The sequence below is a fragment of the Aulonocara sp. 'chitande type north' Nkhata Bay genome, linkage group LG23 (assembly GCF_057382095.1).
Source record: "Aulonocara sp. 'chitande type north' Nkhata Bay isolate Kocher_YH1m ecotype deep benthic linkage group LG23, A_spYH_male_GT1.1, whole genome shotgun sequence".
NCBI classification, from domain to species: domain Eukaryota; kingdom Metazoa; phylum Chordata; class Actinopteri; order Cichliformes; family Cichlidae; genus Aulonocara; species Aulonocara sp. 'chitande type north' Nkhata Bay.
In genome coordinates, this window is record NC_141365.1 from 27,438,179 (window position 1) to 27,463,480 (window position 25,302).

The 25,302-nt window shown below is 41.1% G+C and overlaps 1 protein-coding gene across 1 annotated transcript in view; it reads right to left on the minus strand.

The window, feature by feature from the left end:
* Positions 1-498: 498 nt before the first annotated feature.
* Positions 499-25,302, minus strand: part of LOC147302023 (von Willebrand factor D and EGF domain-containing protein) — a 40,004-nt gene continuing 15,200 nt past the window's right edge. The window contains exons 17-34 of the mRNA XM_086282573.1: positions 24,142-24,256; positions 22,259-22,530; positions 21,915-22,134; positions 21,589-21,726; positions 16,150-16,620; positions 14,791-14,961; positions 11,469-11,794; positions 10,886-11,381; positions 8,549-8,644; positions 8,378-8,473; positions 7,412-7,507; positions 6,969-7,064; positions 6,790-6,885; positions 6,281-6,376; positions 5,979-6,074; positions 5,005-5,100; positions 3,836-3,933; positions 499-2,716 (exon numbers count right to left, since the gene is read on the minus strand). Of these exons, the coding sequence (XP_086138699.1) occupies positions 2,696-2,716; positions 3,836-3,933; positions 5,005-5,100; positions 5,979-6,074; positions 6,281-6,376; positions 6,790-6,885; positions 6,969-7,064; positions 7,412-7,507; positions 8,378-8,473; positions 8,549-8,644; positions 10,886-11,381; positions 11,469-11,794; positions 14,791-14,961; positions 16,150-16,620; positions 21,589-21,726; positions 21,915-22,134; positions 22,259-22,530; positions 24,142-24,256 (3,096 nt within the window). The 3' untranslated portion in view covers positions 499-2,695. The remainder of the gene's footprint in view (positions 2,717-3,835; positions 3,934-5,004; positions 5,101-5,978; positions 6,075-6,280; positions 6,377-6,789; positions 6,886-6,968; positions 7,065-7,411; positions 7,508-8,377; positions 8,474-8,548; positions 8,645-10,885; positions 11,382-11,468; positions 11,795-14,790; positions 14,962-16,149; positions 16,621-21,588; positions 21,727-21,914; positions 22,135-22,258; positions 22,531-24,141; positions 24,257-25,302) is intronic.

Below are 25,302 nucleotides of genomic sequence, written 5' to 3' on the forward strand. Positions count from 1 at the left end.
AAAAAATAAAAGAAAGAAAACGAAATCTTGAATTCAACAAAGCTTAATTACAGAAGGTACCTGTAAGGAAATTAACAAATTAAAAGCATCATCAAGTTAAAAATACACCAGATCAGTGACGTAGCTAAGGGGAGGGCCTCAGGTGCCCCCTCTAAATTCCTTCTGGAAGTCATTTTTTCTGGGAAACAGCCTTTTTCTCTTCCATGCACCATAGTAAATACAACTGTAGACTTATTTACTCTTAAACTCATATAAATATGGAGCCATCCATTTTGTTACATGTCACACCTAATGAATTTTTATGGAAGCAGGAAGTCTGTCCACAGTCTGAAAATTCAGCAACTTGTAATGATTTAATCACATATAAGTGATTTAGTTTGGTATTAATACCCCCCCCCCCCCCCAAGTTCCTGTGCCACCCCATCTAAAAATTCCTGGAGACAGCCCTGCTTCCATATATATGCAGGTTTTTAGGAAGGACAACAAGCGGTACCTCTAAAGGAGCTTTATTTTCTTACAAAACAGCCAGTAGCCAATGCTTTGATAAGAAATAACAGATTATACACTGATTAAGAAATGTACAACAGCAAATATGTGACAATATAAAACAACAAAGTAAATAAATAAATACTCTTACTGAGGTTTGGATTCACGGTGAAAAGGACAAACCCTGAAGATTTACTGTAAACTGCTGTAAATGAGTGAAAGAACCCAATGAGTCAGCACAGTTAAACTCTGAGGACGTGTTAATGTGTTAGGGTGACAAAATATCTTTTAGTGTTGGGACTGCAAATAATGTTGAACCTCAGGTGAGGATTTTTCCTTCTGAAGTGTAGGTTTTGTAGGTTTTAGATGTTAATCAAGTCTGGAAAATAGTTTCCCTCTGCAACTTAAGAGCAATTTCTCATCGGTGTGACCAATTCCCCAAAACAAACAAACATAAAACAGGGGTCCGTTCTTCGTACCTCGCTTACTACATCCAAGATCAAATCATCGTGCTAACTTTGAGCTCGCTATTCCGGTTCTCCGAACACACCTGTTGTTGACGATTAGTATAGCTGGATGAAGTAATGTGAGATCACTGGGTGGCTTAACAGGGGCTACGCATCGATAGTAGAAACATTGATCGGCAACCCTTTGATTGGTCGGCGAAAATGTCGAAGGAGCGCGCTCAGTATTTTTCGGCAGCAGAGCAAGAACTCGATTGAGGGATTTCAGGAGTTTCAGAGTTTAATTAAAACGCAAGGGAACACTGCAAAGGCTGCAAAAGCAAGGAGAGAGGGCTGGCAGAAAGTTGCTGACAAATTAAACTCATAAGTAATTTATTAATAATAATAATAATAATAATAATGGATTGGATTTATATAGCGCTTTTCAAGGCACCCAAAGCGCTTTACGATGCCACTATTCATTCACTCTCACATTCACACACTGGTGGAAGCAGCTACGGTTGTAGCCACAGCTGCCCTGGGGCAGACTGACAGAAGCGAGACTGCCATATCGCGCCATCGGCCCCTCTGGCCAACACCAGTAGGCGGTAGGGTAAATTTATTATATTACACTATATTATATTATATTATATTATATTATATTATATTATATCATATTATATTATATTACATTATATCCTCTTTCACATTAGAGCCACAACAGGACCCACTAGAACATGGGAACAAGTAAAAGTGAAATATAAGAATATTCTACAGAATGGTAATATTTATCACTTATATTGCTTTTCGTCTCTTGGAAAGAGACCCTGAAATAATCTGTTTGTTTGTTTATAACAGCAACCAAGAAAAGGGCAGCGCACAAAAAGACAGGTGGTGGTCCTGCACCCCCTCGTCAACAAGTTGGTTAAGTGAATAATACCCTCACGGGAAAATCGATATCTCTCTATGAGCACACTGTCACGCTGAGCTAAAGGATCCTGTCTGTCCCGCAATATACGCTGGATTCTGAAAACTCTCCTTATCAATCTTGCACCTTCCGCAATGGGTGGCTCGCGTATACGGACAGGACATGGCTGCGACAGGCTTCCCAAATCCACCTTCGCTTTTATAGCCGTGGTCTCTCATCTTGATTACATGAAGTAATTTACTATTACTACTCTAAAATACGAATTACATCTGAAATAATCAAATACATGAAATAGAATGATTAATAGTACATTTCCCTTTTTGTTAGGAAATGACCTGTATGTATCTGTATGGAATCAATAAAAGGATCAAATACTGCATTAACTTTAGTTACATTGATAATATTTATTTATGGTGAAACAGTGGTAAAATATCGCTGTTGCTTTCGTATACATGAAGCGGACATACCTGAGTGGCCGCGATCTAATCTTGTTTACATAAAGTAAGCCTGCTCCCGAGCAGGTTTACGCTTACGGATCTGTTGCTATGACAGCAAGTCCCGGATGAGCTTTGGAGAACCGAACGATCCAAGATCACGCGAAATCGTCAACAATCAAATCCAGCTAACCTACTTAGCGAAGTACGAAGAACGGACCCCAGGTTGTCCACGTGTTAGCTTAGCTTAGCACAAAAACGAGGGATAAGCTGCCTTTTTCTCCGTCTTGTATGTCGGCATCACTAGTTTCCATGCTAAGCTCAGCTGATGGTGACCTTTGGAGTCTGATTACGTCTTGGTGCTTTCCAGATCACCTGAGGGTTTTACCGCCGGCTGTTTGGTGTCAGCCTCGTGTGATAGGCAGCTGGAAAAAACAAAACAAATAAAAACATGAGGCTGGATAACTACACAGATCATCACTGAGAAGCAAAAAGACACAAACAGCAGAAATTTAACCTTATTTTGTATCTTTTAGTTGGTGTTTTATCTCCCTACACTTGATTATTTTCACTTTTTGTACTTTTTTTGTCTTTGTTTTGTCTTAACTTCTATTTTCTGCCATTTTATCTGCATCGTCTCTGTTAAGACTTTTAGCATTCCTCTGTTTTTTTATATCTTGTATATCTTTTCTATACTGTAAATAATATTGTTTTAACTTTTGAATATTTCATTTTAATTCACCGTGGCACTTTGAATGCCTTAGTTTTACTTTTTCACTAATAATCCAATAATCACACCGTGACGCCTCTGCCTTTGTAAATGGAGGGACAGTAACTGCGTGTGCATATGTAAGCGTGTAAAACCTGAAGATAGTCAGATTAACAGTATTTTGTCTCTGTCATTCTGCAATTCATCTGATGTAAATGTGAAAAAAGGCACATAACTTTGACGTTGGATGACGAACTCTGTATTCCTCGTCCACACGTAATTTTTATTTTTTCTTGTAAAACAAAGGGGGGCCCAGCAAAAAAACTTTGGGAACCATTGGCCTAACCTAACACTCCTGCTCATCCTCCAAACCTCCGTAACTCCTGACTTCCTCTTTAAAGATTCGCATGCAGAACTTTTGTATGTCTTTCTCTGCTGAAATTCCTGCACTTTGTCTGTCCTCCAGCTGGTGCAAAACAAACAAAACAGCTTCAGTTACTGGGAAGTTTGAAAAATAATAACAATGATACATGACATGTGATTGTAACGTGAGGCTGGACTGTGGCAATGAACTGCAGCTTGTAAAATCCAAACATATAGAGCAGCATTTGGCTTCAATACATCATCGTCTGTAAGTGGCCAGTTCATGAGGACGGACTCATGTGTTTCTGTTTTTCTTCATGTGAGTCTTCTGTCTCTCATCTGCGAATCTGACAGTCTGGAAAAAGTGACGTTCCTCCAAACAAGGAGTAACAAATAAGAGGCCAAGACACAGAAAACACTTAACAAGTAGATGCTCTCCTCTTTAAACTGAGGCTCCATGTTCAGTTCTTACCCTCCTGGCGCAGAACGACCCAGAGAATCCATTCTGGCAGGCGCAGACATTCGGCCGGATGCAGCGACTGCCGTACAGACACTTCTGCTCACAGAGAGCTGAGACACAACAGCAACAGATACACAGTTAGAAGATCAAATAAATCAGTCCTGCTACAACGTTCTCTGTAAGATCCCAGCTGAAGTTTATCATTCAAGGCACAAAGAAAACATTTCTGAAACAAAATGAGATTTAAAAAAAGCTCTTACTTTATATTTAGTGGGCCTGTGAGAGAAACATATCTGTACTAACATGGACTGCCACGTCATTTGACAGAAATGAAAATGATCAACCTACTGAATTCAAAGACACCCTGAAAATCAGAGTGAAGAAATGATGCAGTGGGCTGATCCCGTTTCTTGGAATTTCATTGCAACAACTCAAAACTGTTCTCTGTAGTTTTTATGCAAGACTGACAACCTCGGGAACCTTGGATGGTGTCCCAGTCTGAGGTGCAACCTTGTGGTGTCAGATGGACCAAAACATAATGTCCAAGAGGAGTTCTGTTGAGTGTGACAACGAATCAATGGTATCGATGCCTACGTCCTCCATGCATCCTGCCTGTTCTCACCACATGATGCTGGGCTTTGTCGCGCACCAGGAGCAACCCGGGACTCACTGCGCCATTATATGGTCTGACAGTCAGTCCAAGGATTTCATGGCAGTCAGGGTACGGTTGTGTAGCCTGCAGTGGTCTGTGGGATATTCCTCCCCAGACCATGACTGACCCACCACCAAGCTGTTCATGCTGAACGATGTTACAGGCAGCCTAACGTCCTGCACTATAACACATCAGACCCTAAACTAAAGTAACTGTTTGTGTCCTGGGATCTCCTACATGATCCTGGACACAGCAAACTTTCTGACAATGGCATGTATTGATGTGGCGTCCTGGAGGAGTTGGACTACCTGTGCAACCTCTTTAGGGTCCAGGTCCAGCCTCAGTGTCACTACTGCTACCAGAAATGACACTGAGGCTAGCCAAAGGCAAAAGTAGTAAAAAAAAAAAGCAGAGTAGGAAGGAAAAGCTGTGAGTGTCCTTCACCTGTAAGGCCTTTCCTGTTTTGGAGGTTGTCTTATTGTTGTCCCTCTAGTGTACCTATGAGTGTGTGTTTGGTTTTGATACTCACAGATCTGACACAGCGTGCCATGCCACCCTGGGGCGCAGTGGCAGGTGTTTGGACCGACGCACTCGCCTCCATTCAGACACTTCTGCAGACAGCTGGCTGAGAGGACACACGATGACAGAAAGCTCTGAACATCATCATCATCATCAAATATTTGTTCTGTTTTTCATTCACTTAATACATAATGTCAATTAACAAATTGACATCTACATTTTTAAATAGCTGAGGTGCAGGGCTGTGCTCACACCCGACATGTCAATCACAGCACACAGCCACGGCTCTCACAGCTGGAGTCCAACTGAAGGATGTGTCATGTGGTCTTTGTGGTCACAGAAGTCCACACAGAGCCCCGCCTTCACGCTGATGACACATTTAAATCACTTCGACCGGAGTAGGACTTGAGGGTAACAACAGTTCTCCTAAGAAAGCTTGAGCAAGTCAGCAGGTAACACTTATCTGTAATTAATCTCTTCTTCTTTTGAACTTCTGTCTCTTAGGTAACTGTTACCACTCTGCGAGGGTCAAAGGTCAGTCAAGTGAAACTCTGCAGGCACTACACCTGATGGTTTCCACATGTGAAGCACCTCTGCGGAGGTGTTGCCAGGTCAGTCTGAGAAACTCGCTGCGTGCTCAGGAGGTCGGCACGAAAGCAAGGCGAGAACAGAGGAACGTTTGCAGCGTTGTTTGTCACCTCACAAAAACTACAGAGCAGAATTTCATGAAACCTATTGGAGATGTGGATCATGGGTGAAGCAAGGACCTTAAACTGAGCAAAAATATGTTCTTATTTAATGTTTTTCATCTGAGGTTGTATTTACCTCATTTCCAGTTCTGCTAAGGATGTTTTTTATCCCCAAACATGTAAAACCTTAGAAGTGAAAGAGGCTGTACTCTGACTGTAGGTCAACATAAGAAGAGAGCAGAAGAAGTGTTCAGGTGTTCGTGTCTGCCTGAGCGTTACGGATCATTACACGTACGTTTGTCACATCTCTTCCCTCGCCAACCGGACAGACAATCACAAACATCTGGACCAACGCACCGCCCACCGTTCATGCACATGGGCTCACACACACCTGGAGAGGAGGAATGAGGGAGACAGTTTTAATCAATTAATTCTTTAGTTTGTCCAAAACATGACAGTAAAAGCACACAATCTGGAAATTAAAGTGACACAAGTTCGTCCACTTCGTCATCTTTAAAAGCAACTGAGTGATAATTAAAGTAACTGGAGCATCTGCAGACAAGGAAGATGACCAGGAGATGAAGAAGAAGTGCTTACTTCTCTCACACCGTCTCCCTGTGTACCCCTGCAGACATGAGCAGACGTTGTTTCTCATACACAGACCACCATTTTTACAGGGAGGGTTGCAGACAGCTGGAGGAGAAAAAATATATTAGAAAAAGTCCTGTTTTTCCTATATTATTGCACTCCAGTAGCTTTGCATGATTAACAGCTCAAAAGAATCCTTATTTATCTTCTACTGGGCCCCTCAGCTCATCTTTTTTCTGAAACAAGGCCTCTTAGCCCCTCCCCATTTAACCTAGCTTTCTTCTGATTGGCTAGTCCTCACCAACAGACATCTGTAATGTCAGTATTAGGATAAACAGTCTCTATTAATACACTACACATACATAACCTGATTATTTGAAAAACTGGTCATGTTTAATATGAGAATCAACCACTAAAACAGTATTTTTGTGATTTTGAAAAAGGTAAAAGCAGAATAGCTCCCAATTTAGATGCTTTTAGACACTTTAAGCTTTGAATCTAGCCTGCTGTAGATTTACCGTTCTGACAGTGTGCACCATAGAAACCGTGAGGACACTCGCAGGTATTCGGTCGAACACACGAACCTCCGTTCAGACAGACAGGGGAGCAGAGAGCTGGAAAACAAAATTTGCAGTTAAACTTTACCCTAAACTTAAATCAGATCTTTGCCCCCTACAGCATGAGTAACACAACTCACCGGTCTCACAGGACGGTCCAGTCCAGCCTGGTGTACACATGCACTCATCTGGAGATGCACACTGGCCTCCGTTTTGACAGTGACGGCTACACACCACTGCAACCAACAAAAAAAAAAAAACATTTATTTAATTCAATTCAGTGGATTTTTATGTTGATTTTTGTGGCCTTGACGAGTTTTGTCTCTACAACATTAAAGACAAAACTCCAACAATCAGACAATCCCCTTTGAACAGCACTTAGCGAAAGTGGGGAGGAAGACCTCCCTTTTAATAGGAAGAGACCACAATAACAGTTATGAAAGAAAAAGTTTTTAAAAAAAAATATTGTAAATTAAGACCGTAAAATTAGAAAGAAATACCCGAAACAAAAGAACAATGTATACAAATGTACTGCTGTTTTAAAAGATCTTCACTGATATTGATATAAAAGAAGTAAACTCACTTGTTTCACATCGAGGACCAACAAACCCGTAAGGACAGGAGCAGGTCTGCAGTCCCACACAGGTGCCTCCATTTTCGCATGGTGACCTGCACAAGGCTGCACACATGGAGTTTAGAAATGAGATGTAATACTGACATGTTTTTAGTGCATGCTCTTATAGACTGTAAATAAAAGTGGACATAACCACTGCGACATCAGTCATTGGTTTGTGAAGACTTATTTTGAGAGCTCAATATTAGCTTCACACCCACACTTACTTTGTATTGGTGGAGCTGGAATTAATCTGATCTACGTAGCTAGCTTGCATGGTGTTCAATTACATCTATCAAAATACATACCCGCTAATTAGCATTAAGTAACAAAAAGATAAAATAATGACGATTCACAGAACATGTGGGACTGCACAGCAAACCATATTACCTGTCTACTAAAAATGCCCCAACAGGCACCAACACTATAAACATAGTCCAGAGGTCCAGTTAAATGACTCTGATAACTAAAGTGACGGCTAGTGCCTGTATTCACTGAACCCTGTGTAATTTTAAGCCTTAATACAGTTTAACTGGGTTACTTATAAAGAAATAGTTTTCGTTTTAGGCTGCAAATATTTTTATTTCTGCTGTAAATTTGGATTTTTTAAACATGGGGCTCAATGGGATTGACATACTTTTTGGAGGCAGCCTCAAGTGGACATTAGAGGAAGTGTAGTGTTTGTCACTTCACTTTTCATCACCTCAGGTTGTTACTTGTATACATGAGGTGGTGTTATTTACAGTATTACTTAATGGTTAAGTGAGCTTCATAGCAGCTACCAGAGGTAGTTGAAGAATTTATAAGCTATTATAAAAGTTAATCATTCTTAAGTTTTAAGCCTTTAATTAATTTGTTGTCTCAGTATGTTATACTAAAAATGTGCATTAAATAGATCCTGAACTGGATTAACTTGGAAACAGAAGCAAATGTTACCTTCCTGACAAGTCTCTCCATGGTATCCTCTGAGACACTGGCAAACATTTGGTGCAATGCAAACCCCACCATTCTTGCACCCCGGATCACAGATGGCTAATAAAATATGGGAAAACAATTATTTTACACTTAAATTATTAAAAAATAAATTCTAATGCTATTGCTTTTTACCTTTTTGGCAGCTAGATCCAGTGTAGCCTGGTTTGCAGCGGCATGTGTTGGGCGCAGCACACTCCATGTTCCTACCGCATGCATGCCTGCAAACAGCTTGAAACACAGATGGGGAGGAGCGTTAAGATGTTAAACCTACATATATTTTTCTATTAGACTGGTTTATCTCTCTTTTGTGGCACATGGACTACATACTAGAGATGGCACATACCACTTTGTTATGTCTGATACTGATACTGATATCATAAATTTGGATATCGGCCGATACCGATATGAATCCGATATAGTGTGTTTTTTAATCAATAAAACTGTTTTTTTAATATCTTGCTGCATTTTGTATAAGTTCAAACTCAAGTTAAAAAACAAACAAACACTAAGGCTATTCTGTTATACCTGTATGCAAAAAATACACTACAACCAAAATATTTCATAGTTCAGCAATACTGATCAATCTAATAAAGTTAAACCTACTCCATCCTCCCTATTCTGGTATTTTAAAGAGTAAGCAACCTAACTAATAGGGTTGCAAACTTCCAGCAAAAAAAAAAAAAAAAAAAAGGGAACCACCCCCACCCTCCACCTCATGATGCTTAATCGACGTAATCAACTTTAATTTGATGCAGTGTCAAAAAAAATGCACAAAAATAAAAAAATTTTCAAGAATAATTAAATAGATTCAACGTCTTTCTTCAACAGAACTGCAGACTGCACAGATGGTACCTTCCCAAAGGAAAAAGTACTATAGCTTACTAGGGTATATTAGACTTAGTTACTATATACAGTAATGGACTTCTATACATTTTACATCATATTAAAACTTTGGTAGTAAGATTCGGATAATTATTTATTAAAAGCTAGACATTTTAAGTGAGAATAAGAAAGAAAAGTATGTCTTTGTGCCCCCTTTTCCCTGTTCATGCCCTATCGGCCCCCCTGGCTAAACTTTGCTAGATCCGCCCCTGCACAGTTACCAGCCGACAGCTACATAGAAAAAGATCCTGGTGTAGAAAGTAATATTAAATAAATTCTAACAACAGCTTATCAAGCTTAAACGTGCTGCTGTTGTTCAGCCGCTGGTTTCCTGTTTGTGGCGCGAAGTGGGCGATAAACAAACAAGAGAGTCTCTGCTTCCACTTGTCTTTGCAATAGGATATGTCGGCGTAAATGTGCTGTCATATTCGTTGTGTTCCCACTAGTGCTGTCAGCGTTAATCTCGTTAAAATGGCATTAACGCCATAACGCGGCAAATCTCCGTTACCACGGATCGCCCCGTGCTTGGGGCTGGACGGCGTCAACACGTTAACAAGCTAACTGCGCTAACACTAGTTCCCACAAATTGAGCATTGCGTGGCACATCCGACATACTGTTTTACTTTTGTCCATGACGTGCTTACCATCAGGGTCATACTTCACATGAAAACCAAGATAGTTCCAAATGCCAGATCTGAATGAGGGTGGGGCAGGTTCAATTTTGGGCAGCATTGAGGCAGTTGCCATGTTGCAACGAGCTTAGCTTCTGTCTTGCTAGCTTGTGTTGTGCTCAGTGGATCTGCACTCGACAGTGCAACCTAGGCGGAGTAGTCAAACACAGATCCACTGAGCACTCAACACAGACAGCATCGTCAGAAGAAAAGTTGATAAAATAAATAAAAAATGTTGTATTATTCAATACATATGCGTACCGAACCGAAAGTACTGTATCGAACGGTTCAATATCGATACGAGTATTGTTGCACCCCTAGTAAAGACCCTACAATAATACAACTGAACATGCTGCAAATTTTAGGTTTGCAAATTTGCATCAGAACTGTCAAGAGGGGTGATGATTTGGGCTTGTTCCCAGCCCCCGGACCTGGGTACCTTGCAATCAGTGAGTTCACCATGAACTCCTCTGTATACAGAAGAATTCTGGAGTCAAACCTAATGCTTGGCTAAAACTGGGTCATTTAACAGGACAATGATCCCAAGCACAGCAGCAACAGAATGGCTGAAAAAGAAATAGAATCAAAATAGTCAAAGTCCAGACCCCAACCTGAACCTGCCAATTTTTTTGGCAGACCCTATAATAGTCGTGCATTAACAAACCTTCAAACCTCAATGAACAGAAACACAGTGATCCCCAGTGACGTGACAGTGACAAATTAAGTCATATATGTTTACTTCATGTTATTGCTGCTAAGCTATTTCATGGGGTGTACTTAGTTAACACAAGATTGCTGCAGAAGAGTCCTGTTGAAAACTGTTTTTCATAGCTGTATCTTATATGAATAATAACACCATTAGAAATTGGTTCTGCCGATTTGAGATATTTGGATATCAAAGAGAGAACAAGTTTACCTTTACAGGTATGCCCATTTCCAGTATATCCTACTGGACACCTTCCACAGCGGAAGCCCCCATCCTTAGCTGGTTCACACTGGACACCAGGAAAACATGGCCGTTCAGCACAAGCCATCAAATGTTCGTCAGCTAGTGTACCACTTCCAGTTGATGACTGGCTGGATGTAGATCTTTGTGCCTGGGAGCTATAGACCTTGTCGGGTGTTGTGAGGGTCAGCACTGGCACAATCTTCGGCATCTCTGATCCTGGCTCAGTTTCATCCCCGTCTGCAGAGAACTCAGACTCAGAAAGGGAGTAGGACAGAGAAGTGAGGGCTGCTGTAAGGGCAGGTCTTGGTGGAGTCCAGGGTTTGGTCTGGGTGGATGTCAGGTGGTTGAGCTGATGCTGGGTTGTTTGTTTAGCTGCCGTTACTCTTCCAGGCTGAATGGAGAGCCGAGGTGCAGCGGCAGTTACTTTAACAGGCGTGGCACCAGTAAGAGCTCCTTCAGACTTCTGGAAGATGATCATAAAGTGAGTAAATGGACTTTAATGTCCATCTGTACGATTTTCTTTTAATGCTTTGAACAGTTACCAACTCACCTTGGAGACTGTTACATGGGGCATGACAATCTCCCTGGAGGCACTGGCGTATGTCCCAGTGTCTGATCTAGGGTTGGCACGTGTGATGTGAGTATTTGCAGCGACATCCCTCGAAGCAGAAATGATGGCCTCTCTTCTTCCTGTGCCACCCTCTCTACCTGATCCTGTAACTTGGTGCAACCTAATGAAGGATGAGGACAGGTGCTTGACACCATACCTGTTGGGCAAGTTGGGTAGGTGGACATGGACGACTTTGCTGCTGCTACTTCCATATGAGGATCGGCTGGACTTGCCTAGTGTCTGCTGCTGAGGCAGGTGATTGGATGCTGAGGAAAGGGATAACGGTCATATTAGCTTGTATATCACATTGATGACACAATCATGACTATAATTTATACAACTGCCCCTGGGATATTGTTCCTACACAGTTTTTGGACACTCCAGAACCTTCAATTTCCCAGATTACAAATTTTGCTAACAAAGCAGTCCATGTCCTTATTAAATAACCTTGCCTGAAAAGAGTTAAGTAATTTTTATTTCTGAACTTATATTTCTATGATGGAATTCATGGAGAAAATGCTGTATGCTCAGCCTTTTTCTTTTTTAGACTAAGCCACTGAAAATTTCCGATCACACCTCAGGACAAAATATGCTCTACACAAACTTTTTAATGATGACGTGCTGCCTTTAAACTCCAGTAATTGTGCCATTTTGTTTCCAGTAAGATTTAGATCTACTTTCTTGCGAACCCTCTTGAGGATTAGGCTAGCATCTAAGGCACTGTCCTGAAAAATGGGTTCTTCTCTTCATGTACAGCCCCAATTACTTATGGTGTGCCTCAAGGTTCCAGTTTAGGGCCTATTTTATTTACCTTGCATATGCTCTTGCAGAAATCTAATAGTTCATCCACTTCTTTGCTGATAGAATCCGGATCAAGCCAAAAAGGCATTACTTTTAAGATCAACTGCTTGTAGTTTTTCTACAAAATAAGGGAGATTTGGCAGTGCCTACTCGATAACTCTGGAACAATCAAATGTTAAGTCTCTAATGAAACGAAACCCCCAAAGACATGCATGTTTTTGATGGCCTTCACATATTCTTACTGTTTATTATATTTTAGTGTTACATTTCTTTCCTGTTCTGTCTTGTTTTTAGAATACCTTTGTTAATTTTATTTATATTTTGATTTTATACAACTGGATCCTGTATTCTGTCTTTCTTTCTATTTTTTCGATCTATTTATGTTCTCCACAGTGGTATGGACAGCACTTTGGTCATCTCCAGTGGTTTAAAAATATGTTACAGAAAGAAATATGATTTGGCCTTAACTAGAGTTAAGTAGAACAGCAGAGTGGCCTCAGTTACACAGGCCTCAGACTGGTGTGAGGGGTTATTGGCAGTTGCTGTGAAATAGATTGCCAGTCACGCACACTAGAGGCCTGTCACAAAGCTGCTTGCAACTACCAGTTACTAGGGAAAAATGTGTATTTTCCCAACTGATTGGTGAATGGTTGCTAGCTGTCTGTAGGTGAAAGTGGTCACAAAGAGAGTGCAGTATGAAAACCCTTGCCACTAGCAGATTGCTGCAGTCACATGTATTCTTATGACACTAACCTGCCTGCAAACAGTATGCAATTGCTCACAAAATTAGTGAAATTTGAAAAAAAAATTGTCTCAAGATGTAAACAGAAAATGTTTAACTTCAAAGTAAAAACTGCAACCAAGACATTTTAGAAGGTGCAACTTTTCAAATGACTGCCACTTCCTATTCATGTTGGATTTTTCACAGTCTCACCACTCTGTGAGTAGTTGGTAAGTATTTGTAGACAGCATCTTCCATACAAACAACTGGTGACAGCGTCCCAGTGACCAAAATAATTGTAAGGAGGTTTTCAGGGCAACATTATAAAGTTCTGTGTGACCAATTTCACCTAGCAACAGCTCGCAACCTTCAGCAACGACATGCCAAGCGGTTTATTCATTGGTGGTTAGCAGGGGTTTATTGATTGGTCTCTAGGCATGCATAACTGAGGTTTTAGCAATCAGTTTCATTGCAACCAGTCAGGGAATATAAATTTTTCCCTAGCGGCCAATGGTTACCAGGTCAACCAGCAACTAGATCTGAGGTACTGAGCCCTAAGATATTCATATTTCTACCCCAAAACGTAAATTTCCAGTCATAGCTTTGAAATCTTTACTGAGAAGCATTAGATTACTAAAATATGCTAAAGCAGCAGCTTTGGGTGCTACAGATCATGTCATTATAAAGCTGCCATTGATGTCATTCTGCTGTGTATCGCGTATGTGTCGCTGCGTACTAAACACAGCTTGACAGGCTTAACAGAAGTTTGACAGGAATCTGCAAAACGCTGCGTTAAATGATAAAATACAGCAAAATAAAACTAAAATTGAAAAGCAGAACATCTGGTCAAACGATGACATGCTGAAGGAAAAAAGCATGTCTGCTTTCAGTCCTTGGACAAATAAAAGTAAAGAGAAGAACAGCAAAGCAATTTAAGCGATTAATGTCTTGTTTGTGGTGATGTGACTCTCCAGACAAACACAGTCCACAATAAAGGGATTTAAGTTGGAATCAGACTGTCTCTTTAGAGTTGGGAGCCCCCCCACCATCTCCCCTTGTGTGAAGTCACATTAAGGAATCTGCTGTAGAAACTTTGTGGAACCGACTCAAAAAGCAATGCACCAGAGGTGGTTATTTCATTCAGGCAGTCTCCAACCACTTATGCTGATTTATCTCCTGCAATAAATGACATTCTTTCCAATCAAGAAAAACACATAAAGCAACATCAGGGAAACCAGAATATAACGAGTGCAAAATAAGCTCTTAAAAGCAGACCACAGTGTATGGAAGGATGCACATTACTGACAGATGTTTTCATCAGATTAATGCTTATTTTTGTCCTTTGAAAAACAACACAATGTGTTTTTGTACAAAGAATCGGAAGAATATGCTATATAGAGCAGACACCCCAATTTGGGCTGCTTTTGTGACTCAATTACAGCATTGACCAATCATGTGTGGGGCTAGATGTGACCCAAAGGTTATGAAACACCTGATGTCCAGCCAGTGTAAGTAGATCTATGGCTGAATTAAGTCAACAGCATTAGTTAGTTTAGGGTTAAAGGAAACTTCAACTGCATTCAACTGCTTTTTTTTTCTTTTCTTTTTTTTAAAATGTCCTAAAGGCCTGTGAAAAACTCTATAATCACTCTGGTTCCTGCAAAGTCCCTGACAAGACTTAAAAATCATGGAAGCTTATCCCCAAACGCATTAAAATATTAAATGTAAAAGCTCCCTCACCTTCCTTGGAGTTCTTCATGCAGATGCGACCGTTGCCATAAAGTCCAGGTGGGCAGCGGCCACAGACGTAGCCCACATGTGGCGGTCTGCGGTTGATGCATTGAACCCCAGGAAAGCAGGGCCTGCTGGCGCATGTAGCTGATAAACTGACAGCCAAAGACCTCACTGATCCTGGGAGATAAAGTTGTATGAGATCAATCATTGTCCTATAAGAAGGCTCGGATTGTAGCAAACACAATCTGCATCTCTGACATCTCTGAAAACATACAAATAAAACTGTTGCAAAGTTCATTTTTGCTTTCTTTCATTAGTTCTAGTCTTACAAGTATCAAATATTAATATACTTACAAATATCCTTGTGTGCTCTGTAATGGTTCAGACTAGAGTAGTAATAGGCAATGAGGAAAAAATCAACGATTACACTGACGGTGTTCCACCTTCAACCTGTGGGCGTTCACTTTTGATCACAAGGCACACAGGCCTCCTTGTGGGAGGCAACGTGTCTCCATACAGTCGCAGTCTGACCTCTCTCAAACAGATTGGTGAAGGTTTACAAATAGTTGCAAACTCATTTATAAATGCAGACAGACTGCCAATGAGTTTATCACAGTTAATCCCGTATTATCATAAACAGTAAGTAACTGACGCATGTAATTGCCAACTTGACTCCATTCAATTGCAACCAAGCCTGATTTGATCTTATTGCTTGTTTTATAACTATCTTGATGCACTGATGACTCATTGAAGACGGCAGCTGACTGCAAGTGATCACAGATCTGGTCCTCGTCTTTGAAACAACCATTTCAAGAAGCAGCAAAATTGAAAGTTGCTCACAAACGATCGCAATGATCTTGGGTGTGCCATGGTCTCCACTGATTTTCCTATTGTGACTGCAGCATTAGCTCTGTAAGGTAACATATCATTGAACTACAGTTTTCCTGAATACAGAGTAAAAAAACAATATTTTTTTTGTCTAAATTGTTTTTGTTTTATGTGAATTTCCCTGTTTCTGAATGGTTGTTCAAGCACACACAGTGGTAAGATCTCCAAAAAAAGATCACATTGGTCGGTTGTTCCTAACATCTGAAAACGACCTGTTTAAGTGTTCTCAAATTGAAATCCTGAATCCCCTTAGGGCAGCTTTTATAGCTAAACTAAAAAAAATATGTATACTACAGTATGTGAATTATTTTCCTGGTAACTTATTTTAATGACTGTGATAAAACATTATGGCCAGAATGACTGAATGTTCCCTTTTAAAGTCTCCTTGTCTTCATACTTGCTTGAGGCTCAGCACAGTGTGATACCTCGCACATTAAGGAAAACTTAAATGGAATTTATTGGAAATTTGGGGCTTACCTGCAGCTGGTCTATCATGATCTGATGGTGAAGCTACAGTCGGAGGATTGCTTGTAGTGTTTCTGAATTTAGCTTGCTCCTGTTTGACTCGGCGTGGAACAATCTCTGAGAGGTTCTTGAACATGTCTGTGTTAGTCCTGGATAGGTTTAGGTTAGCTGCTTGAGTTTCCCGTGAAGAATCAATATTTGTTTGGGGAACGGTTGGTGTTTTGCGCCTGCTGGTTTCTGCTATTGTGACTTCAGGGCTGGAGCTAATTCCTGCTGTCCTTGTCCAGGTGGTTGATTTCATTTGTGGGTCAATTCTTGGAACTGTTTTCCTGGCCTCAGCTGTCATCTGCGGGGAGCTACCGCTTGAGGTCTTCAGGAAAGCGCCTGTCTTTATTTTGGGTGGTTGGAGCAGAACATCTGGTGTCTCGTAGCCAGTCATATGAGGAGCAGATGTTGAAGGGAAGGCAGCTGGACTGAGAAATACTGTAATAAGAAAGCCACTAATTATGTTCTGGATTGCTATCCTCAATTTTTACATCCAATTGAGCATCAAGATCACCCACTTCAGAACACATTGCATTAAATCAATAATAAAGGACCAAAAAAGAGAGATGGTACAGTGAAGGATGTGGAGGTTGCTGTAAATCAGAAAACCTGGAAGGGCTCAAAAGGTTACGTTTAATGAACTGTGACTCCCAGCAAGAGACGAGACCTTGGGTCAAGTTTGTGTAAAGATATCTCTTGCCACAGTAGTAGCAGAAAACCTCAACAGGCTTCAGACATGGCAGCAGGTCAAATAATCTGACTCATCCTGCTTTACTACAGCAAAGACTTCTTACTTACTAGAATTAAGGCAGATTCAATAAGACTTTGGAGTCTAGTTTTGAATGCCTCTCCAAAACCTTTACCTTTGACACTTGACTTTTCTCAACTTTTTCATTAGAACTGAACTTCCTTCTGCCCGGTTGACTCGTCAAAACTACCAATGACGGTTGATTTGTCAAACCACAACTGATTAGTTGGAGAGGTTAAAGGGTTTAAAGGGTTCGTTTCATTAATCTCAAGGTAACTGCTTTGTAGCTTTGGGTGTGTATTGCTAAGTTTCTTTTCTTTCTGAATAACCTGTACTTAATGTGCAATTGTTGTGCAACTGATGATCTGGAACCTTCAGCATCAAATACTAAAAGACTGAAGTGAGTTTATGAATGTATTTGAGCCTGTATGTATACTTTTGAGCCTTTTTGGATTATAAAAAATCCAAAATAAATTCAAACTTCTGCACACAATTCTTGTTTTAAAGACATATGCTGTCCAATTATTCCACCGTGGAAATAGAACATTTCAAAGAAATCCTCAAAAGAACCACATTTACTATGACATTCATGCCGTTGGTGAGTGGATCTAAACTTGTGACCTGCTTGTCATTTAAAATTTAAGGACCTTGTCCAACTCCACTGACACACAAAGTTATGCGTCTTAAAATGAACTGAGCGTAGAGGTCAAACAAGTCAAGCTGAAGGCCCTCAGTGGACATGTGGAGGATTAAAGAACAAAGGGGATTAGGAAATCCAACTATCTGTCCCTGTGAATCTTCTGCCACAAGGTCCCATAAAAATGGCAAATAATATGCTGCTGAGTTTAATTAATGTTCTGTGCTTTACTGTAGACCCAGATTTTTTTTCCTTTTAGGGGCAGAAACTCCTGTAAACACACACCACAGAGTTCTTCTGTTACTGGAAGGATAATGTGACTGCAGGAATGCAACATCAGCCCCAGTGCTTACGCAAATAATATAAAGCACCTTGAGGCAATATGGTTAATTTGGCACTATGTAAATAAAACTGAATTGAATAGAATATGGATCAACATGATGTCTTTTAGGTGAGAATTCTGGGGCTTTTTTTCTCTTTAGATCGTGAAAGCAACTAATTTAACCCTGTATTAATATTCACCTTGACAAGTATGGGTACGTGCACCAGTGTTGTGCTTGCAGCATGCTGTTAACTTCTCATCTTCAGTTAACAATATCTTTGTAGTTAAAATCCAGGAACCAAAAGTGAAACAATTCCCGTAGACACCCATAAATCCTGGAGTTAGGAACGTGACTGCTCTGCCTAACTCGGGGGTGTCGAACCCCAGACCTCGAGGGCCGGTGTCCTGCAGGTTTTAGATATCACCCTGGGTCAACACACCTGAACCAAATGATAAGTTAATTACCAGAGAACGTCTGGAGAACGTCAAGACATGTTGAGGAGGTCGTTTAGCCATTTAAATCAGCTGTGTTGGATCAAGGACACATCTAAAACCTGCAGGAATCGCCCACTACTGATCATTAAATAGAATGCAGGTTTATGGCAGGATTTGTATTGTGACAAGTATCTTAATTGAGATAGCATTTCTTCGTCACGTCACCATAGCTGCCTAAAGACACGGTTATGTTCCTTGAATGTTGGAGAAAAAAGACAGATCTCTGCATACCTGAAAAATAATAACTGATTAGCCATTAGCCTTGAAAATTTTGGAAACACCCTCTTTGACCTAAAACAAAGTGTGCTTCAACATCGAGGCATTTCCCACCGACTGGCACAGATTGCAACAATATAAAGGAAACAAATAAAGCTGCAGGTTTGCAACAGCAGAAGTTACCATATTATGCATGTATTTTTATATAATTACTGAGTTTTGGTGGAAGCCAAAAGTCTTTCCAAAACAACGTGAGCAGTCACAGTACAAGGCAGCACTATCAGCCATCTGGTTTCCATTCACTGCTGAGTGCTCCTCCGGGACACACGGCTCCAATGAACGAATTCACTCTTTTTTTGGATAGCTGCTTTAATTTAAATGTAGTTGGAACAACAACAAAATTAGCTACAAGTTTGCTGGAATGCTCGAACCAATATCACAGCAACAAACAGATGAACATATGATAAATGCTGCTGGGAAATGAATAGAGAAATTGACTATTTTTTTATTATGTGAGGCTGTAAACTGTACAGAGGGGCTACACCCTCTCAGACAACAGCAGTGTCTGTTAAACTCAGGGCTGTTTTGGAAAGCAGGATTAACTATAGGAAAATAAGTGGTCTCGTTTGGGTGCCGTGACGCCACCTGACGTTACTTAATCACGCCTAGCTTCCTTTCAGTTTCTGCTCAAGACATATACTATTGTGTAGGGCTGGGCCATATTATACCGTTCACGGTAATACCGGTATAATGTTAGGCAACGATAGGAAAATGAAATATCGCGATAGAATGGGAGTAAAACGCGCATGCGCAGTGCCTTTGTTTTCATACGCACATGGCCGATTGTTGAGTGAAACAGATGAACCAGAATTGGTTTGTAAAAATGGTGCAACTTCCGTGATGTGGAACTGGTTTGGTGTTTGTCCGTCAGATACACAACAAAGCACATTTTTTTGCAGAACATGCAAGCGGCCGTTCTAAGATGCTCTTAAATCTGGGAGTAATCTGGGTCCTAAACTCTGTATGCTTCAGGTCAAACAACACTGCAGCATCACTTAGAGTTAAAAACTGTCTAAATTCTTTCATCTTTAATAAAACGATCAGCATTGCTGCTTTACCAGGTGTAACTATAAAGTTTAACTTCCAGGCATCCATGAAAACAAAAGTTATTACATTTAACGGAGTTAGAAGTTAGCAGGAAGCTAGCGGAAGTTAGCTCGCTAGTTTCGCTAGTTACCTAAGCATGATATTGCATGTTCTGACTGAGAGATTTCTGAAAAAATTCAAACGTACAGCTCTGCTATCACTTCCAACATAAATGAAGACAGGAAACTAAACAGCAGTGACGTTTGTAAGGTTACTGAAGTTTGGCTAGCTGGTATATAATGATGTGCTACGTGATCGCTAGCGACACAGCTATGTTAGCATAACATAAACAGTGAAGCTGGAGGACGAACACTAACACTTTTCCACTTATAAAAGTTAACGTGAAGGTTCTTCATGGTTAGAGACAAATGCAATCGCATGGCAGGATGCTGTAAACGGACCAAACTTCAGTCAGGAGAACAACTGAGATAATCCATCCACAATACGAGGTTAGTCATTAATATACTGCAACAACATGGGAATAGAGCAGCTACCAGAGAATTCAACATTAATGAATCAATGGTACAGAAGTGGAGGAAGCAAGAAGAATGAGTTTAATAAAGTTTGATTTATCTGACTGCTTTGTTTCGCTTAATGTGCCTTATAATCCCGTGCACCTTATGGTCCGAAAAATGCGTACTGCACACTGCAGTTTAATGTCGCAAAGCACCTCTTTTTAACTTCAGTGGATATTATACATGGTTATGCTCAGGATATGTCAGCCCATTTCTACTGGAAATGCCTTTTGGTTAAACTTTCAGCAAGGAATTTGCATTTGCACTGTTACATTTTTATAAAGCTTTAATGTACATAAAAACCAGCTTCTTGTTTAAGTGAAAATAAATGGAAGGTTGTCTTTTTGCGCTAGTAATGTTGTGGAGTTGTATTTTGTCTTGCATCAATTATATCGTCGGTTATATCGTTATCGCAAATTTTCAAATATATATCGTGATAAATATTTTTGGCCATATCGCCCTGCTCTACTATTGTGGTCAGAAGTTTACATCTACTCATCATGGGCACGAATGTCATGGCAATTTTGGGCTTTTAATGATTTCTTTGAACTGTTCTTTTTCCAGGGTGGAATGATTGCACAGCATGCAATGGGACAATGCTGTACAGCACTGTACAGTTAATGACTTAAAAAAAACAAGAACTGGGCGCACACGTTTGAAGTTGTGTTGGATTTTCTCTAATCCACACTGGGCCAAAAGTGTACATACAGGCTAAAATACAGACACACACTCCCACTAATATTTTGTCGGGTCCCTTATGTCATTTAGCAAGTTGCACCTCGACCAGATGCGTTTGGTAGCCTTAACCAAGCTTCTGGTTCAGTCTGGTTATCTGACCACTCATCATGGAAGAGTTGGTTTGCATTAGGGTCAGTTAGCCATAGACTTCTATACAATCTGACTTCTTCCTGAAACCAGAGGGGTCACCCCCTGCTGGGTATTATAAATAATGCACAATTAAAGAACTTCCACACAGCCTTAATATTTCCAGACCTAGAAGCTACATTTTCTGTCACTTATTCTGGTGACAGGGGCAGCAGTTTAAGCAGGCATGCCCAGACCTTCCTCTCAACAGCCACCTCCTCTCTCTTATGGGGGGCAGAAGCAGATATATTCCCAAGCCGGCTGAAACACATAATCTCACCAGGTCTGCCTAGGGGTCCACTCCCATGCTGGGAAAACCTCAATTAGCAGGCATGCAGGAGGCATCCACCTCAATGGCTCCTTTAAATGTGGAGGAGCAGAGGCTCACGAATGAGTGTCTCTTAGTGGAGCTCCATTTTTTATAAACTGCCTATGGGTAGTAATGCAGTAAGCCCATACTTACCAGTGCACGAAGTCCCATTTCCCACCATTCCTTTGGGGCAGGGGCCGCAGCCATAGGAGCCAAAGCTGTTGAAGCACTGCACTCCCGGAAAACAGGGCTTCCTTTCACATTCATTGATATCCTCCAGACACGTTAAACCTGCCAAAAACACACACAGAGGATGTTGATTCTGTAATCAAAAACCATCACTGGGATTAATCCTCCGCGACTGCAAACATGTGATGTCAGAACAGCCCAGTGTGTCTAAACAAAACAGCCTTAAACATCAAGGGCTTTTATTTTGTTCATTTTTGATTAAAAATCTTTAGGTTTTTAATCATTCTTACCTCGCAGCCCTGCAGGACACTCGCACCTGTACCCACCGGCCACGTTGATGCACTTGCTGCCCAAGCATGGAGCCGACAGACATTCGTCTATGTCGTCGGCGCAGAGTTTGCCCTGAGTACCCTCGGGACACACACACAGGTACTTCCCACTGCCGGCGGGAAAGTTAATATCCGTCACGCATGAGCGTCCATTCTGGCAGCCACACGGCACCACGACAATCTGTGTTGCAGATGGGAAACACAGACACTGCTGAGGAATGTCTGGATTTTATTAATATCTAACAACATCAGTGTATCACATTTACATCAGCAGACTACTGCTTAGCAGCTTATCCCCACTCTACCTCCACAGTGAAGGTGCTCTGGGCGTTACACTCGTCAGACAGCGTAAAGCGGACAGAGCTGCTCGTCCGGAGCCCCTCCTTCTCTGGAACTGATGGGACCCTCCAGATAAGGAGGCCAGCAGGGGAGAGGACAGCACCTTCTGGTCCCTCTTCCAGCTGGAAGAGAAGGGCCGAGCCCTCGGGGTCCGATGCAGTAAACTGGAAGACGAAGTTCTCGCTGGAGAATGTCTGCAAGTCGCTTTGAGGCCGGTGGAAGGTCGGAGGCTTGTTGACTGATAATGCAGACAAAAACAGACTGAGATGCACTTCATCCCACCTCTTATTCCCACCGTACTATTTACTGTCTTCCTACTACAAGCGTTTGATGACAGGAGCTTCCTGTGCTGAAATAAGCTCTTTACAGGGAACCCTGGTTTGGCAAAAACACACCTCCAGGTTTGTTCTGGAACAATCATTGTAAGCACGCATGACCGCCTCTGGACTTGAGCTTTTCTTTTCTTTTCAGCTTTATTTCCCAGTAATGTTTTGGCTGAGGCTGAGGTATGCCACATTAAACAAGAGCTAGACTGAAAATCAGTGGCAACAGGTCTGATGGAGTGACAGATCCAGATTTGACTTTCTTGGTTGAAATCATTGTCAGTATGTACAGAGGAGGTCAGCAGAGAGCTACAACAGGGAGTGACTACAGCCATCTATAAAACACGGTGGAGGCTCTGCCATGGTTTGGGCTCCATTTCAGTCAGTGGTGTTGGAAAACTTCTCAAAATTGATCAATTATGAACACAGAAAATATTTTGAGCTACTATGCAATGCTATCTGGAAAGCATCTGATAGACAGTAGCTTCATTTTTCATCACAACAATGATCCCAAACACACTGCCAATGCAATAAATACCTGGATAGAAAAACACACAGTGGAGCACTATCAGTCATGGATCGGCCTCCCCAGAGCCCGGACCTCAACACTACTGAAGCAGTGTGGGATCATGTGGACAGAGAACAGAACAAAAGGCAGAAACATCCAAAGAAGAGCTTTGAATGTCCTTCAAGAAGCCTGGAGAACTATTCCTGAAGACTACTTAAAGAAATCACAAGAAAGCTGCCTAAGAGAGACAGACTGTGCTGAAGAATAAAGGTGGTCACACCAAATATTGACTTTCAAGCTTGTTAGAATTGTACAAACTCATATACCTCATATACTGTATGTACATACATGTTTATGCGTTTCCTGCCTTCCTAAAAGAGGATTTTCACTTTATTTTGTACTAAAGTGTAAACCGATATTGGTGGACAGCAGCGTCAGTATGGATCATAACTGTATATTTATTATATAAGATGAATATACAGCTTAATTTTTATAGATGCATTCAAGTTCATCTGTATATTGTGTTTTGTTCTTGTGCATTTATTCCTCTGTTTTCTACTTTGTAGTTGAGTTTTGAGACGTGAAAACTGAGAAAATAAAATCCATTTCTACATTTTAATCCTTAAAGTAAGACTAACTGTTACGCTGGTCATTTATTCCAGCGTCCCTTTACTTTTTGCATGAATCTTGCCTGTCTGTGCTGCTGTGGAAACCAACCATGTGATTTACTCCCGCTCCGAGAGTGGTTAAGTGGCAGGTCAGGGCATGCTGGGAAACCTAAACCTCTGCTCCTTTGATCTGCTAATGGAGACAAACAGGACCACAGTTGGATGGCTACCACTGCACTGACACGGTGAGATAAATGCCTTTTTTCCCTGATGTTGTTCATCTCGAGTTGACTGGAAGGCAGATAGAAAACCAAGTACACGGGCAGAATTTAATGATGGTTCTGAGTTTGTTTAGGTAGAAAATGTTGTTCTCCTTTCAGACGGTGAGATCCACTTCGAGTTGTGTGTACCTTGGTTCACAGACCAGGTGAATTTGGAGGCGTCTGGGTCACAGAGGAGGCAAGGACTGCTGGGATTGGAGTCTCCTGCTGCAAAACACATCCCATCGATGTTGCATGTCCGCTCCTGACAAACAAAGAGAAGCAAACAGATCTGCTTGTGGACTCACTTTTTTTTCAATATTAGCATGTTTTCACATTTTAAAACACATTTTTTTCAGGTGTTTTGTTTAGTGATGAACAGGAAATCAGCTCTAAACACACATCTCTACTGAAGTTAATTCAGTTTAGCTCAGTCTTGGCAGCCACATGTCTACATACTGTTTGTCTACAGCTGTTTGTGTGTTTTTGCTCTGGGCTGTTTGTCTGTCTCCCATAAAACACAGTTCCAGGAACAACAGGACCCCTCACGTACCTCTTTTACACAGAATGTAGAGATTTAAAATAGCCAACTGCTGCTGCTGCTGTAGTCGTCCAAGCAGCAGACCGTCTCGCCCCCCCCAACAGCATGTAAAATGCCTCATCACACTTTTCCACTAAACACCCACTGAATCACATCTGCATCCTCAATCAGCATCCCCGACTAGCACGAACAAACGTTGGAGTGTCCAGGTTTTCATAACATGTCACCTGTTGAGACCATGTGAATAAGAACAGACCAGCAAAAACAGAGCAGGCTGTCTCACAGCCTAATTTATGGGCCTTTTGTCTCCTCCAGTGCCTAACAACTGTCCCTGTGCCCTTCTAGTACAAGAGTGTTTTGCCGTTCTTCAGCTGATGGCTCGGAACAAAGTTTATTTTAGCAATTATGATTTTGTGGATACTTACACACTATGGTTAGTCTTATTTATAAACTGTAAATGAAACAAGGGTATGCATTTTGGTTTTCAAAAAGAAGTTAAACCATTGTGAAAGCTTTGTAAACAAAAGAGAAAAATGATCATACGTCTCACTTGACCCATCCATCCACCCATGACCACAGTAAACATTTTATGATGAGTTTATGATCTTAACTGCTGGTTTCAAGTCTAAAGCTTCCATCACACGGGCCTAAGGACTAGTTAGCAATGATTTGCCAACCACTGGTTGCTAAGAAAAAGTGCAAATTCCTCAACCGGTTAACGAGTGATTACTGGCAGTTGCTAGCATAAAACTGGTTGCCAAGATGTATAT